This window comes from Littorina saxatilis, linkage group LG3 (genome assembly GCF_037325665.1).
Source record: "Littorina saxatilis isolate snail1 linkage group LG3, US_GU_Lsax_2.0, whole genome shotgun sequence".
Classification (NCBI taxonomy): Eukaryota; Metazoa; Mollusca; class Gastropoda; order Littorinimorpha; family Littorinidae; genus Littorina; species Littorina saxatilis.
In genome coordinates, this window is record NC_090247.1 from 33,425,133 (window position 1) to 33,442,726 (window position 17,594).

The following is a 17,594-nucleotide window of genomic DNA, read 5'->3' on the forward strand; positions in this document are numbered from 1 at the left end:
GTGCTAAAAGGGGGTGTGACTAGTAATTGACGAGTGTTTGCCCTTCCCTGCATAAAGTTTAATGCGTTGCATGCTGGTATATTTACAAGGGGAATTGTATGCATACTTATCTTTTTGATGCTACTCAAATCCTGCACACTAGCCATGGTGCATAAGGTCATTGGCGGGCCTCTGACCTTGCACTGACAGAGTTGTAACGTACAGCTCTTTAGGAGGATGCAGCTTGCGTTAACTCTAGCTTGTGCTGCATTTTGCTTCTGTTTAATTGCTTATGTGTCTTTGTACATTATTCTTTTGCAGAAAAACAGCAGTTGGCTTTTTGTATGAAGGAAAAGTATTGATGCCCAAGCATGTGAGAGACTCAGAATTCCCGTACAAGTATACTGTGAAGAAGATGTCAAAGAAAAACAACCAACTCAAAGTTGTATGGGAGGTAGTTCAACAAAGATTTCTTGGCACTGCTCCGTATTTGGTGAACAGAATTTTCACGATCCCACAAAACAGAAGGGGAAAGGCTGGTAACTAATACTTCCCTGTGTTTCTCTTTGCATGTGTTCTAACTCTGTGTTTTCTGTCTGTCTTATCTGTCTCTCTTAATAGGAAAGTCTGTGTTAAATAAACCGTGTTTTGTTACTGAGCTTCTGCAGCTTTACAAAAGTAGCTTAAACTTCACCAGATCATGATTTGGACTCCACAGTCTACGACCAATACTTTCAAAGAAGGATTCAACGTAAAAGGTACCATACCATCCGAATAGGGATACAGTTTTTTTATCGCCTCTTTGCAGAGAATGGGTCATACGCGACCCACGCCAACCGAATAGGGATAAACATAGAAAATTCCTTCTTTAATTCCATATGGGTCGCCCACAACCCACATCATCCAGACTGCCCAGTTCAAATTACGTCATTGTTCATTTGTTTGTTTACAAAGAGAATCCTCCAGAAAGTTGTCGATGGGAGGGTCCTATGGACTGTTTGAGGATTACATGAAGTCTCAATCAAAAACTCGCAATAGTTACAGAGATACAGACACTTTTGTGAGGTTCTGGGTCATCCACGACCCATGAAGCACGGTGAAAGTTAAAGGTGCCATATGTAACCAAGTGTATGAAACACTGGAATTACCTTTGAAGGCAAAACAGGAATGAATTTAAGCTAATTTAGTAACCCGCTGCTTTACTGAACACGGAGGCTTGCAATAGCATTCTAGGAATAAACAAGAGTCTGACTTTCTCACAGACTGCTCTAAAAACCTGCAGGTGTCTCACCGGCAGCAATTGAACGTTTGAGCTGCTCTTCTTCTTCTTCTGCGTTCGTGGGCTGAAACTCCCATGTACACGTGTTTTTGCACGAGTGGATTTTTACGTGTATGATCGTTTTTACCCCGCCATTTGGCAGCCATACGCCGCTTTCGGAGGAAGCATGCTGGGTATTTTTGTGTTGCTATAACCCACCAACTCTGACATGGATTACAGGATCTTTTCCGTGCACACTTGTCTTGTGCTTGCGTGTACACACGAAGGTGGATAAGCCACTAGCAGGTCTGCACATAAGTTGACCTTGGAGATCGAAAAAATCTCCACACTTAACCCACCAGGCGGCTGTGGCCGGGATTCGAACTCACGACCGTTTGAGCTTTACATATGCTCCATGCATACACAAGGCTGGCATATGATACAACTCTGCAGAACAGCTGCTGTGACAAGGGGGACAACTGTGTCACCCTGTAACATTTGTTTACAAAAATACAGTATGACTTATTAATGCACAGATGATTTTAAGGTTACTTCAAAGTTAGGGTACCCCCCGCGGGTTAGGGGGAAGAATTTACCCGATGCTCCCCAGCATGTCGTAAGAGGCGACTAACGGATTCTGTTTCTCCTTTTACCCTTGTTAAGTGTTTCTTGTATAGAATATAGTCAATTTTTGTAAAGATTTTAGTCAAGCAGTATGTAAGAAATGTTATGTCCTTTGTACTGGAAACTTGCATTCTCCCAGTAAGGTAATATATTGTACTACGTTGCAAGCCCCTGGAGCAAATTTTTGATTAGTGCTTTTGTGAACAAGAAACAATTAACATATAACAAGTGGCTCTATCCCATCTCCCCCCTTTCCCCATCGCGATATAACCTTCGTGGTTGAAAACGACGTTAAACACCAAATAAAGAAAGAAAGAAAGTTAGGGTACATGCTGAATAAGTAGAAAGTGGACCAGCAGTCCCACTGTACTGTCCATAGCTCACGCTTTAAAAGTGAAGCTCTTTTTGTATGTATGTTGATACATCAGTGCAAACACATTTCATTCTGACTGCATATGATTTTGCGTTATTATTCTGTTTTATTTTTCAATTTAATTTTGTCTTTATTTGTCAGGGACATGGCATAGGTTTGATGGTGTTTCCTACTTTCCTGGGGCTCTGAAAGAAAGTGGATTCAACCGTCTGAGGGGATTCTTTGGATATGGACAGTTCAGTACAAAATTTCGTCAAGATGTCATTGCTGCTGCTGAGGTGTTCTTGCCTTCTGTTGAGGACATTTACAAGGCCAGTCTTTTGCCTGCTGCAAACGGACAGTCCATGGAAAGCTTCCTGGATCAGACAGCACAGATCATGAGCAGCTTGATGTATCAGATGCTTGATACCACTCTACAGTCCATTGATAATGCAATGATGATGCAGGTATTTGATCATATATGTTAAATTTTCTTCCTGAAGTTAAATTTTGATTTGAAGCTTAAAACCACTCAAAGGAAGGCATGGATGCGGAAGTTAAAAATGCATGAAAATGTTTGCTGCAGAAGATCTATTCACGACTTCCAGTAGGAGTTGGGACATTGCGCATGGTGGCCGCCGTTATTAGTCTTGGCTATCCCCTTTATTGGGGGACAACAAACTTCCGGTATGTTTTTCACAAGAATTGAGAAAAGTGTCTTCACAACCGCATCAAATTTACCATTATGTCATGTTTTTAAACAAAGGGATGTAACCGTTTTACTTGTTTCCACAGCTGAAAGTGATTGTGAATCTTTCGCTGTCTCTGCAGAAGGTACAATCCGAAAGGGTCAAATATGTTTCCCACGCGGTGTAGCATGTGAGAATTTTGTGAGAGAACGTGTTATTAAGGATTTACTTTTGCAAAGTGAGTATAGCTCCATCTAGGTTAGGGCGAACAGGGCTTCTATGTGCTGATCATTCCTGCGAAGCAATCCTTGTTCTAGTGAAGTTTCCACGTGTTTTGTCCATGTGTTTTTAACAGGAAGTTCATTGTACCTCATCAAGCCTTCACCTTGGGTCTGTTAATTATACTGGGTCACTAGGACCTTCAAGTTGAGAATGACTACTGAAAATGTCCACTGAGCTATGAAGGAAATAAAAGAGAGAGTCTTTTATTGGGGGGGGGGGGGGGGGGGGGCACTGTAATGAAACATGACAAAGCCCTGGGAGTCATATAAAGCATTTGCTTTTCTTGTTCTTCAGGTCTTGGATACTGTGCTTGTGACTCCAGTCATCAAAAAAATGACTGCAACAAAAGCAACTGTAACATTAGGAGTATTCCTGCTTCTGCTGGTCGAACATTTCAGAATTGATCTGAAGATCAACTGCACCCAGACTCTGTGCTTTTCCTTGCTGATCAGACCAGAAATAAACAACACAACATGTGCAGATCTTGACATGCTGACTTCACATTATCCAGCAAACATGATGAACAAGAGGTTAGTGCAGTCATTTCTTTGTAGTCTGTGCAGTACATGTACATGGTTATGGAGTAAGCTGTAATTGGCTTTTATTGAAAAAAGGATAATAGACCAGAATTCTTTAGCTCTGGAAAAGAATAACTATTTTTCTGGAATTTCTAGGGTTCTGACATTATAAGGAAATCATTAAAAAAATACAGTTTTGAATTAAAACTGAATATGGCTAGTGAGAAGTGGTAAGACATATGGTAACATTCAATGCTTAAAGTTAAACTTCAAAAGAAATACAGCAAGATGCTTAACCACCCCAATGTAACTCTAGCTGACAAAACATGTATGCCTCCTTGCTCTAAAAGACTGGAGACCACTAAAAACACATTGAAAGACATTTATTAAGCTTTAAATGTTTTCAGTGTGGTGATATGGTCCAATATCTTGACAAGACAAGCCCAACTCTTACAAGTCCAAAATAAGGTGCATGAAGTTCGTTCAGATCAAAATACATGTTCATTCTGAAAACGCAGCCATTGTTGCATATTGATATTCTGATAAAGATGGCATTGAAAACAGTCTGTTAAGTCAATAACAGTTCAACATCCATCATGTCCTTTGGGTGATTTAATTCCATGTCCTCTTGTGCTGTTTTCAGTGAGCTTGCGAAGAAAGTTTTAGCCCTGATTGAGCGCACAGATCCTGGAGGTTACTTGAATCATGCATCTGACCCATCCTGGCTTTGCTGTGTACCTCTTCTGCATTTTCTTGAGGAGAAGTCTTTTCCATACCAGGATCTTGAACCATCTGCTTCTTTCATGACTCCAGAGTGGTGGGGACTTGAACATTTAACCAGGCGGAAGCGCTCTTTTATGGATGCCACTATGACGTAAGTTCAGGTTATACAGTCATCATTATACCAGATCTTGCACTATTTCACGTTTTTCTTCTTTGTTGCTATTGGAGCAAGTGAGTGATATTGTATGTACCACATTCCAGAGCTGACACAAACGAAGTCAAACTCACAACTCTCTCCGTTTGCCAAAAAATGTACACATCGCTTTCATTAAATTACATATTCTTACCGCAATTCTCCTAAATGCATTCACTGTGATCTCACATGTTAGGTGTCAAAAACTACTCAAATTACCTGCCCTTGAAAGGGTGGTAACCAAGTTAAAAAAGAGACACCATGGCCGTAGCTATGGCTTGACCCCTATCTTGGTTACCCATCATGCACCTCGCCCCACGTGTGCGCTGGTTTCCTGCCCAATCATTCTCGACTTTGACACCACATGGATAGGACGTTCGTTCTCTACTCACTCTCGGCATTCACAAAGCTTACTGTCGGTGGGCTACTTCGCAGGCTCGAGCTCTCCCACCTTATCAGCGGGTATTGTCCACGGCTACCAACCCTCTCCCCCCCCCTTGGGGTCAGTGGGAGACCGGTGGGGCTATGGGACGTCAGCAGCTTGACGGGTTTGGGCGGCCGTTTACGGTTTCGTCTCATACCCCGTCCTTCCACCCTTCAGGGGGGATGCTGCTTAATGCACAGCGCTGCCTTCTGATTTTCGGCTGGCAATGCAAAGAGCGCCCTCTGTGGCCGCTAAGTACTTCCCCGACGGGGTGGGCGTTTCGGACGGCTATGCCCCGTCCTTTCCGCCTCTGAGGCAGGATGCAGTTTTGTCTTGCCACCCTTCCCCCAGCCCCTTCGGGGCGTGACAGGGCTCAAGCTAGCCTGGCGAGTTCACAGCATGGGGTTTACGTGCAGCCGTTTCAGGCTTGGTCACATCCCTCTGCTTACCCGCCTGTCAGGTATGACGCTGTGACAACTACCCACCCTCTTCCGCCCTCGTGGCTTAATAGAGGGACTGGGATTTGCCACTCGCACAGCAGGTGGAGTATGGGAGGCCTGGTCCGGCCGTGACACATATCCCCACTCACCCGCCTTTCAGGCAGGTGGCTGTTTCGGCTACCCACCCACCGTCCTCGGGGCAGGAGAGCGTGGAAGCGTGGCGAGCTTCACTAATTTTTGAAACACACCCCCTCCCGTCTCGGGCAGGGGAGGAGTGAAGATTGGCGTCACACAGCATAGCGAGGAAGCTATACAAGGCCTCTTGCTACGACTGAGCATACCTACCCCTTCCAGCCTGTTCAGCTGGAACAATAGGGGCTAAGATGCGGTGATAGGGATGAAGCTTTGTGACTACTTTAGCTTTATGGGGAGTATGAACGACCTTTCCAGGCTGCGTGGCATACCCTCTCACCCCTGCCTTTTCGGCAGGACGCTGCTTCAGCTTCTCACCCCCTTCCTCCATCGGGGCAGGATAGGAGTATAGCTAGACTCTCGCTTTCACAGCATTGGGAGACGGGTAGACTTCGCACAGACACTCTCTTCTCCGGCCTTTCGGCAGGAGGTGGCGACAGCTACCCACCCTCTCCCTTGAGGCAGGATGGGGTTTAAGCTGGATTATCGCTTGCACAAGCGGTGGTACGCCTGTTACTCAGCTGGACTCTGACCTTTTGCTGGACAGGTCCTCCACACGAGAGCGCTCGGACTCCTACGAGGAGGACGACAACCGTTTCGCTCTTCCTTCTTACTTTCTTCAAACATGTTGAAAGCGTCGGACGTTGTGCTGAGACATATTTCGGAGGATGACTAGGCCTCCACAAACCCCCTCCTCCTCGGGCGATTTTAGGCCTGCACGGCCATGGCGGCACGCACACAGCCAGGCGCCTCCGTCAGTTAGCCAGTGGCTTTCTTCAGACTGGCGGGCAGCCTCCGTCACGCTGCTGGTTCAGAGGAAGATGACGTTTTTTTATACGTCACTCAACACTTCCGTGAATGACTTGGCCTTATTGCTTTCTAAGGTTTACTCGGAACAAATGAATAATTCAACGAGGCTTAGGCTGCAAGCTGCTTCGGGTCACAGGGTTCATATGCGGGGGCTCAGCGATGGATACCCATCAGCTTCTCCGCTCCTCGCGCCCCCTAATTGGCGTAGAGGCGCGTCCCCCGGGTGGTGGATGGGGGAGCCTTCTCTACTAACTTCTGAGAGAAGGTCGCATCACTCTCGATGCCGTGAACCTAATTAGGATCTTTTTCTTGTTTCTTCTCTATTTCTGCCTCCCCAAAGTCCTTTTACTTTCCTTTTCTCACCCATACAATTCTTCACTTATTACCCTTAAGTGGTTCTTGTATAGAATATAGTCATGTTTGTAAAGATTTTAGTCAAGCAGTATGTAAGAAATGTTTAGTCCTTTGTACTGGAAACTTGCATTCTCCCAGTAAGGTCATATATTGTACTACGTTGCAAGCCCCTGGAGCAATTTTTTGATTAGTGCTTTTGTGAACAAGAAACACTTAACAAGTGGCTCTATCCCATCTCCCCCCTTTCCCCTATCCCATCTCCCCCCTTTCCCTCGTCGCGATATAACCTTCGTGGTTGAAAACGACGTTAAACACCAAATAAAGAAAGAAAGAAGCTTCTCCACTGGAGGCTGAATGTTGGCAGGACACTTCCTCCGCTCTTGGGGACTCAGTTCTCTTACGCGGAGGAGGCCAACCACGTCCTTTTTCCGACTGCTTTTTTAGCAAGCCAGGGAAAAACGGCAGAGGTTCGTCTAGTTTTCTTTTTTCCGGAAGGGGGATCTCTTTGGGCGGCCATTCCGCCCCACCCCACTTCCATATCGGATGACTTCAGGCCTGCTCGGACTAAGTCTTCGCGCATTAGCTTAATACGTGTTCTCTGCTCAGGACGACATTTCTGATCCTTCCGGAACTTTTCGCCCTACTCCCCAAAACGCAGGGTTTTTCTTTAACGACGCCTTCTTCTCCTCCCTACAGGATGTCGGGCATGCGTCTTTTGAGTTGTCACATACGGCAGAGACGCTTCTATGTTCACGCATAGGAGCCATGACTGCGTCACTACTTCTCGCGACGACTCTTCTGAGAATGACGTGGCCACACTGCTCTCGGCAAGGGCCAGAGTAAACTCAGAACAGTTAAAACTTTTGGCTTAGTGCTCCATTCACAGAAGCCACAACGGTCGTTCTTACTCAGCAATCTATGCTAGGGGCAAGAAGACTTCCTAAGCCCCGTACCCTCAGGGTATTAACTCATTCAAGGCGCGTCTAAATTTCCCCTGTGTTCCCTGCCAGCGCGCGATTTAGAGCCATTTTGAAAAAATTATAAAAAATCAACAACACAAGATAACCTTACATACCTTTGTTTTTGCAAAGTTTGGAACTTACTCTTTTAGAAAATATATGAAACATTTGAAAGTACATACCTTTTGTTGTCTTCATATCCAGGCAAAATATCCAATTTGAAGCACACTGAAACTTTTTTGTTCTTGAATGAAACACCAGTAACACACTGCTGCAGTTTTTTTTCTCACAAAATCAAGCTGATATGCACTGTTTCAAATGTCAAGAGTGTTGCTGGTGAATCAGAAACAAAAATTACTGTTAAATAGACTTGAACTGGTGAGTGTCAAGCATAATCGAGGCGCGTCTAAATTGTTAAATTGTCCCTGTGTTCCCTCAAATCGCACGATTTTGACCCATTTTAAAAAAAATAATAAAAATCAACAACACAAAATAACCTTACCTACCTTACATTTTTTGCAAAGTTTGAAACTTGCTCTTTTAGAAAATATATGAAACATTTGAAAGAACATACCTTTTGTTGTCTTCACATCCAGTCAAACTACCTCTTTGAAGCAAAAAACAAACAACTTTCTACGTCATGGGTTCATCATACACAATGCCATGATCGACACTTTCATTGCTCGAATCATCACCCAAATGATCGTCCATTGGCACAAACTCGTCACCAGAATCTAAAGTATCATCTCCACTATCATCATCACTAAGGTCAAGATCAGAACCGTACTGAATAACAAGTTCTAGCACTCTTTTCAAGTTACTACGTCTTGTCAGCAGAACGATCCGCCATCAAAAGTCAAAACACGTGGGTCGCACACCGTCAACAAAATCAAATTAGTCAATATAACACTTACCTCGACAGTACTATTCTTGCACATTATCTATTATAGGCCGAAAAAATTGGACAAAACGCTGAGTGGGTACAATTATCTCCCATAACCATGCGCCACCGTGGATCCCAAGCACTGTCCGAGTGCTTCCCCCTTACAGGATGTAGGTGGCGCGTCCTCTTTCTTTTTTCGCGCGTGTCAGACCGGCTGTGTTTCTGCTACGCTCCCGGATTATTTTGGACTAAGAGGCTTCTTTTCTGTGTGGACTATCACCTGTTGGATTATTGTGTGTTATTCCACTTCTGGCTTGAGGCTACGTTGTGTTTCCTTCAACTTGTGCCTCCGTTGTTGTGTGGCGGACTCGGCGTGCCTCCCGTCCTACTTCGTGGTGACCGGTCGTCTTCTTCTCGTTTCGCCGCATTCACTTGAGTATTGACCTAAATTTTCTTTGAATTTTGTTAATTCTCGGTCTTTAAGGGTACGTACAGGGCGAGGTAGGATGTCTCGTCCTGTTTTGGGCTCTGGTTCTACGGAACCAGAGTCTGCCGGGGGCAACCCTTCTCCGGGCGCCCAGCGTCATGTTTTGCGCACGGAGAAGGGGACCTTTCGGCGCTCCGACTCTCCCTCCCCAAACGCTTTGCGTTTGCGGCGAGGGAGGGCGGAGAAAGCCTGTTTGAGCTTGACAGGCTGGGCTTGAGCCTGGGACTTCGGGCGGGGCTGCGCCGTCGAAGGTTCGGGGAAGGTCGAGGGGAAAGAAAAAGCTTCTTTCTCCTTCTCCTTCAGTGGAACAGGCTTCCCCCCCTTCGACGCCGTTGTCCGGCCCTCAGTCTCAGGCTTCAGCTCCTCCCGGTTTCAAGCCTGGGGGGAAGGTTTCCTTCTCCTCCCTGGCTCGAATCCGGGGGCAGGTCGATTCCCAACCCTCTTTGGGGGTTGGTGAATCCGATCTAGGGGCTACTGGAGAGACTCAGGTTTTGACAGCCAACGGCCATACCACGTTGAAAACACCGGTTCTCGTCCGATCACCGAAGTTAAGCAACGTCGGGCCCGGTTAGTACTTGGATGGGTGACCGCCTGGGAACACCGGGTGCAGTTGGCATTAAAATCTTCCTTTTCCGGTGCCTCTCCTGTGCCCTCCTCGGTTTCCACCGCTGTGGAAGCCAGGAGGGACACGGGTCCTCCTCTGAACTCCCTCGCTGGGTCGTCTGCTGCTGTTTCGACAGTAGTTTCGGCCTCCTGGGGGGGGAGATCGGAGGAGATGACGGGGTCTCTGAATTCCCTCCCCGCTGGGGTTGGGATGCGAATTGACCCCGTTCAGGGCGGTCCTGTGGGGGCAGGGGTTTCAGGCTTCGTGCCTACGACCACTGCTACTACGGTTCCCTCTGACGTCCGTGTGACTGGTGGCTGTCCCTCTTGAAACGCTCCGGCCGACTAGTTACTGGACGTGGAGGTGTTCGACAGAACGTGGTACTTCTGTCGAATGGTCAGGGCGACGGGAACATTGTTTCTGTTGCTCAGACCGACACCTCCGACCGGACCGTCTTGACCCCACGCCATTCCTTAGCGTCTGGTGTTCGGGTGACGGATGGTCCGGACCAAGGGTCCGGAACGTTCCAGGCTTACGGGTCGGGATCGAACCGGACCCACGGGTCCCGACTGGACTTGACCTCCGGGTTTGGTCCGGACGGGACCCATGGTACGGGACCGTACCGGACCTTAGGGTCCGGTGCGGGACAGTACCTCTGGCCCTTGACGGACCCCGAACACTTCTGTGGGTACGGATGGTTCGGTACCGAACGGGACCTCCGGATGGTACGGGACCGGACCGAACCTACGGGTTCGGATGGTCCGGTACCTACGGGTCCGGATGGTACCGTACCGGACCAGTGGTCCGGTCGGGACCGGACCACTCGACCACCTCTGTTGGTCCGGGTGGTCTGGCACCGAACCGGACCATGCCGGACCACCGGACCTACGGGTCCGGATGGTACGGTATGTCCACGTCCGGACCGAGCCACCCGAACACTTCTGTGGGTACGGATGGTTCGGTGCCGAACGGGACCTCCGGATGGTACGGGACCGGACCGGACCACCGGACCGGAACACCGGACCACCCTACCGGACCGGTCCGGACCACCCGACCACCTCTGTTGGTCCGGATGGTCTGGCACCGAACCGGACCTACGGGTCCGGATGGTACGGTACGTCCACGCCCGGACCGAACCACCCGAACACTTCTGTGCCTACGGATGGTTCGGTGCTGAACAGGACCTCCGGATGGTACCGGACCTACGGGTCCGGACCTACGGGTCCGGATGGTCCGGTGCCGGACCACCCGACCACCTCTGTTGGTCTGGATGGTCTGGCACCGAACCGGACCATACCGGACCACCGGACCTACGGGTCCGGATGGTATGGTATGTCCACGTCCGGACCTAACCACCCGAACACTTCTGTGGGTACGATGGTTCGGTGCCGAACGGGACCTCCGGATGGTACGGGACCGGACCGGACCACCGGACCGGAACACCGGACCACCCTACCGGACCGGACCATTTCTTTTCTGATCAGACCCGATGGGTTCCTGTTCAGTCTATAAATGGCGGGGGTTCGTTGGCTGGGCTGACCCAATAGTCGCAGGGTTGTTGTTTTTCTCCCCCTTCGGCTGCTGGAGACGTTTCGTCTTTGGGGCAGGGGTCTTCGCGGCCTCTTGTTTCTGTGGGCGTTTCTTCACAGCCTGCTTCATCGCTTTCGGCTCTTCCTCCTCAAGCTCCCTACACTCCTGCTTTTGAGGAGTTGTCGGGAAGTGAAGAGGAGAGTGAGTCGGAGGACGATAGGGAGGAGGATCAGGGTCGCCCTGAGGTTAACACTGATCCTCTACCCTTGCCGGTTTCTGATGGAACTTCCGAAGCTATGCTTCGTACTTTCCAACAGTACATGACAGACATCACGCGGCGTCTTGACGTCACGGATGCCTCTCTTAAGCGTCTGTCGTCTAGTGTTGACACACAGGACCTGGACCCGGGGTCTGAGGACGAGAGGCAGGAGGCTCGCCCTCGCACAGCTAGAAGGACGTTTGAACAGTTTCAGGACGTCCTTCCCTGAGACGCCCTCTCGTCCTTTGAGTCCGCTTCGGCCCGGGCGCGGGAGGCTCACGCCGCGTCTGCCGGCGGCTCGTTTTATGAACGATCCGGCCGCCGGCAATTTTTGTTCCACCCTAGTCTTAGTGCCACGGTGGAAGCGGCAGCACATCGCCTGAGGAGTACAGATTCACGTGCAAACGCGACCTATGTTCCTCGGGAGGACGCGGGTTCAGTGCCATGCTTTCCTTCGGGAGGCGCACCTCCACTGTTTCCTCGTGTCCAATCTGTTTCGTCCCTCCCTTTTCCCTTTGACTCTCGAACTCTCCCTTTCCAGACTTCGAGTGTTTAGGGTGGGGCTGACGGTGATGTGTTCGTTGGGGAGGTGCCTTCGGTCAAGAAGGTGGAACTGAGCTCTGCTTCGTTCCACAATCTTGAGGCCACCGTTTCTTCCACAGTCGAGGCCCAATCACAGGCCTTGACATGGATGAGCACGCTGTCCACACTGTTGGACCCTCCCGATCGGGCAGAGTCCGATTCCACTCGGGTCCTTGACACGGTTCGAGTGGATCGGGCTTTGCATGCCGTGCGATCGTGCGTGACGTCTGCGGCAGAATTGGCCATTGGAACACGGGTCCACTTTATTGGCCGTGATCATTTTCTGCCTACTTCTATAGTGCCTCCGGATATGAGGAAGAGTCTGAGGAACACGTTTCCTCAGCCTTCTTCCCTCTTTCATCCGGACACTGTTCGTTCTGTGGTGGAGTCCACACGCCAGAGGAACACTGATTCTCTGATGGTTGGCCTCGCTGCTTCGGCGACGGCGGCGGGGAGTAAGAGAAGTGCTACAGTCACCTCCAGCTCCCAGCCTCAGAAGAAGAAGAAGAAGCCAGTTTCACTGCCTCCTTCTTCCTCCTCTTAGGCGCCTGTCGCGTTCCCAAGCAAGACGAAGGGTGCTCAGACAGGTAAGGGGAAGCAGCACCACCAGGGGGGGTGGTCGCAAGCCTGCGCCTGCCCGCCAGCAGAATTTTCAGTGAGTCCCGGCCCTACGTTGACGCCCCCTCAAGTTGCCCCTCTTTCGTCCGTCGGTTCCCTTTTTCGGGCCCGCGGCATGTGGGGCAGACTGGTCTCCAACCAGTTTTTCTTGAGGGTGGTGTGGTCGGGGTTTTCTCTACCGCTGTCGTCACAACCTCCATTGTCCGCTCTACCCTGGACGTTCCCCCCTCCTCGAGACCCTGCCAGATGGCAGGCTCTTCAGGACGAGGTGAACTCGTTGGTCGAGAAGAAGGCGGTCTACCCCCTTTCTCAGCCTTCTCCGGGGTTCTGCTCCCGCCTGTTCACCGTCCCCAAAAAGGACGGCCGGTTCAGGCCGGTGTTGGACCTCTCCACCTTGAACTTGTACCTTCACAGGTGCAAGTTCAAGATGGAAACCCCTTCGTCGGTCCGGTTGGCCATCCGGCCAAACGATTGGGCCATGTCTGGGACCTCCAGGATGCTTACTTCCACATCCTGGTGGCCCCGGGGTACCGACATCTGCTCCGGTTCGTTTGGGAGGGCACAGTGTTCGAGTTTCGGGCCCTCCCATTCGGCCTGTCCTTGGCCCCTCTGATTTTCAACGGGGACAACAACACCACATGCTTAGCTTACCTTCGCCACCAGGGGGGCACCAATTCTCGGTCCCTCTCCCTGTTGGCGGAGGAGATTCTGCTCTGGTGCCAGACCAATCAGGTCCGGATGTCAGTCCAGTTCGTTCCGGGGAAACTGAACGCCCTGGCCGACATTCTCAGTCGGGGCGATCAGGTTCTCTCCACAGAATGGACCATCGCTCACAACGTTCTACAGCGTCTGTGGGCAAGGTGGGACCGTCCTCTGATCGATCTGTTCGCAACTCGATTCAGCGCTCGGCTTCCCAGGTACGTCAGCCCCTTTCGAGACATGAATGCGTTCCACTTGGACGCATTCACTCTCTTGTGGAGGCTCCTCGATGCTTACGCCTATCCCCCGACATCTCTGATTCCGAGGGTGCTGGCAAAATATCTGCAGGAACGACCAAGACTGATTTTGGTCGCGCCTTACTGGCCAACAGCTCCGTGGTTTCCAGATCTTCGCGGTCTCACCCACGTAGACCCTCTACCTCTGGATCTGGACGGGGGAGGTCTGCTCCAGCCTCGATCATGCCTCCCTCATCCACGTCCAGAGAGTCTGTGCTTGACCGCATGGCTCTTGTGCGCTCCAAACTGCTTGCACTAGGATTGCACAAGAGTTCAGTAGAGTTTTCCTTGAACGCTAAGAGGCGATCAACTAATCAGCTCTACGACTTACGCTGGAGAGCTTGGGCCACCTTCGCCTTGTCCAAGGGGATAAAGCCGCTTTATCCCTCAACACAGGACTTGGCCAACTTCCTGGTGGAAGTGTATCAAAAGAAGAGTCTTTCTTCTAAGACTCTTTTTGGATACAGATCTGCCATCGCTTCCACGATTGCGGCCGCTACTGGTCACAGACCTGAACACTTGATCAGGTCCTCCCTCATCGCTAATGTCCTTTCGGGTATTAGCAATGCAGCGGTGTCTAAACCTCGGGTTTCATTTCCCAAGGGGGATGTCTTTCTGGTCCTCAAACTCCTGCGTAGCAATGAGTTTGAACCCCTGGCAGGCATCAGTATCAAGTTGCTGATTTTTAAGACTAATTGTTCCTCATCGCTTTAGCCACTTGCCGTAGACTCAGTGGTATTCAAGCTTTGAGTGGCCTGGACTTTGACATTGAGTTCACCACACAGCAGTGGTTGCCAGCATGGTCACGTCAGTCTAAGGTATGTTTCTTGGGTATATTTTCTTTTACGGTAGTACTGTTCGAAAATTACCTGGGTATCTTAATTTTTGGATTTAAGTGATTTTGATTAAGGAGTTTAATACTCTACATATCACCCTCACACCACTCTGGTATTCTGTGCAAGAATAGTACTGTCGAGGTAAGTGTTATATTGACTGTAAGGCTTCTTTTTAAGCCTACTGTCTATATGATACTTACCGAGACAGTACTATTAGAGTTTCCCTCCCGCCTCCCCTCTTGATATGTTATGGGCTTTTTGAGGGTCTGCAGCTCATAAAGAAAGAGGACGCGCCACCTACATCCTGTAAGGGGGAAGCACTCGGACAGTGCTTGGGATCCACGGTGGCGCATGGTTATGGGAGATAATTGTACCCACTCAGCGTTTTGTCCAATTTTTTCGGCCTATAATAGATAATGTGCAAGAATAGTACTGTCTCGGTAAGTATCATATAGACAGTAGGCTTAAAAAGAAGCCTTACAATCCCAACAATTGAAAGGAAGGAACTGTTTACAGTGAATGGTTTCACTGTAGACAGATAGAAGTTCATTGCAGGGGTTGTTTCCCTTGGTCAGCAGGACCGTTTACACCTTTAAAAATTCGTGATATTCGTCGGAACTCAAGTACAGGCACGCGGCCAACGCTAAACACAGGTGTCGGAATTCCAGTTCCGACACGCAGCGAATGAGTTAAGGTGTTACGAGTGTGTTCAAGTTGCGGTTCTTGCTAATGTTTATTCTCACTGAGTTACTTGCCTTGATTGTGACGGCGTATACACACAGTCCAGTGTGCATTCGACAGGGTGTGCCCAATATGTACTGCTAGAACTAAGATACTTCTTGATTTCAGTAAATAGTTGCTACTTGCCAAATTTGTTTTATTTTTCAAAAAAATTAACAGAAAATCCAATATTTAGATTATTTGTTTGAAATTTGGTATGGACACAGTTGAATGCACACACAGTTCATTTGCATCTTCAAATCAATCAGTCAATCAATACGATTGGGTGCCGAGGCTGTCAAGTCAGTAGGGGGTGTGACTGCCTTGAGCAGCAACAACTGCCCGGCACCTTCTGGGCATGGACTGGATCAGATGCCGGATATCTTGCTGTGGGATGGTGTCCCACTCCTCCTGAAGTGCCTGCAATAGATCGCGGTGATTTGCCGGCGCTTCTTCTCGCCTGCGCACAGGTCTGTCCAATTCATCCCAGAGGTGTTCTATCGGGTTCATGTCTGGCGACATGGATGGCCAGGGAAGCACCTGGACATGGTGGTCGGTGAGGAACTGGGTGGTGAGTCGTGCTGTGTGCGGGCGAGCGTTGTCCTGCTGGAATATGGCATCCTGGTCAGCCAGAAGAGGAAGGGCGTGTGGGCGCAGAATTTCCTCCACGTATCGCTGGGCAGTTATGCGCCCTTGGACGTGCACCAGGGTGCTCCTTCCAGCGGTATTGATCGCCCCCCACACCATGACGCCTCCACCACCATGAACGGGTGCCTCATCCACACAGTTGGGCGCGTAACGTTCGTTTACTCTCCGGTAGACCCTCCTCCGACCATCATGTCGCTGGAGCAGGAAGTAGGACTCGTCGCTGAACCACACGTGTCTCCAGTGATTCCGGACGGTCCAGCGAAGGTGCTGGTTGCCCCACTGCACTCGGTTCTGGCGATGGCGGCGGGTGAGGACAGCTCCTCTGTGAGGTCTGCGAGCTCTCAAACCAGCTTCATGCAGGCGGTTCCGCACGGTCTGGTCCGATAATCGGTGTGGCCCGGGGAGAGCCTGGACAGAAGATGAGGCTGACAGGAAACGATTCCGGAGGTGGCGGAGCCGTATGAAGCGGTCGTGAGCAGCAGTTGTCGCCCTTGGTCTTCCCGCTCGTGGCAAGTCAGCAACGGAGCCAGTGGCTTGAAACCTGACCCACAGTCTACTGATGGTGCTCTGGGACACGTGGAAGTGCCTGGCGATTGCACTTTGACTTTGGTCTGCTTGAAACGACCCAATGCAATTTGGCGGTCTTCTCTGCTCAATTGGGCCATCTTTCGTCGCTGAATTGTCGTCTGATTTCTTTGTGGCGAACAATCCGCTTTTATGGGTTTTGGAAGACATGGTGAGAGCTCAATATTCCCCGAGTTTCACGACATTACACTGAAGCATGACGAGTGGTCATGCCAAATGAGCAATTTTGACATTGTAGCCACTGATAACGCATGCGTCACGTGCAGAGCTCACTTGTGGCAATGGACGAAAGGTCGACGACCAGATAAACATTTTCTGCAGTTTGGTGGATATCCTTGTAGCCATATAACTAAATTAACCAAATATTACAAGCTATGCGTTTCTTTTTTTGAACAGTATAGTTTGTTTTTAAATGATTTTTTAGAGATCGCCAAATGGTATTGTGTGAATAACATCATTCGGTCACCGGCACGGTTGGCCTAGTGGTAAGGCGTCCGCCCCGTGATCGGGAGGTCGTGGGTTCCAACCCCGGCCAGGTCATACCTAAGACTTTAAAATTGGCAATCTAGTGGCTGCTCCGCCTGGCATCTGGCATTATGGGGTTAGTGCTAGGACTGGTTGGTCCGGTGTCAGAATAATGTGACTGGGTGAGACATGAAGCCTGTGCTGCGACTTCTGTCTTGTGTGTGGCGCACGTTATATGTCAAAGCAGCACCGCCCTGATATGGCCCTTCGTGGTCGGCTGGGCGTTAAGCAAACAAACAAACAAACAAACAAACAAACCATGGTGCTGTCACTTGTTTAGTTGGGGTTGCTTCCCTTATACCTAGACGGGTAGCATTTATCAGACCTAAGCATCTCGAAGTGTGTCAATGCTAATTATGTGATTCGGGTAAGTATATTAATCAAATGAAAATTTCATTAAAAATTTTCGATTAGTTGATGTCTAGCTGCCTGACAACATCGTTAGACAATCAACTTAATCTTGTGTGGTAGATAACTCTGTCTTGTGACAAAGTCTGAATAGTAGGGACTGGTAGATAAGGTGAT

At 49.5% G+C, this 17,594-nt stretch overlaps 1 protein-coding gene and 1 non-coding gene across 2 annotated transcripts in view; both read left to right on the forward strand.

Annotated features, from left to right (window-relative positions):
* The window catches only part of LOC138961179 (E3 ubiquitin-protein ligase rnf213-alpha-like), a 34,567-nt gene extending 28,261 nt beyond the window's left edge, over window positions 1-6,306 (forward strand). Inside the window, exons 7-11 of the mRNA XM_070332778.1 lie at window positions 301-518; window positions 2,376-2,680; window positions 3,479-3,714; window positions 4,346-4,576; window positions 6,222-6,306. Of these exons, the coding sequence (XP_070188879.1) occupies window positions 301-518; window positions 2,376-2,680; window positions 3,479-3,714; window positions 4,346-4,576; window positions 6,222-6,306 (1,075 nt within the window). The remainder of the gene's footprint in view (window positions 1-300; window positions 519-2,375; window positions 2,681-3,478; window positions 3,715-4,345; window positions 4,577-6,221) is intronic.
* Window positions 6,307-9,664: 3,358 nt separating this feature from the next.
* Window positions 9,665-9,783, forward strand: LOC138963313 (5S ribosomal RNA). The gene has a single exon (XR_011454779.1). It is a non-coding gene; the product is annotated as a 5S ribosomal RNA (ribosomal RNA).
* Window positions 9,784-17,594: the final 7,811 nt, after the last annotated feature.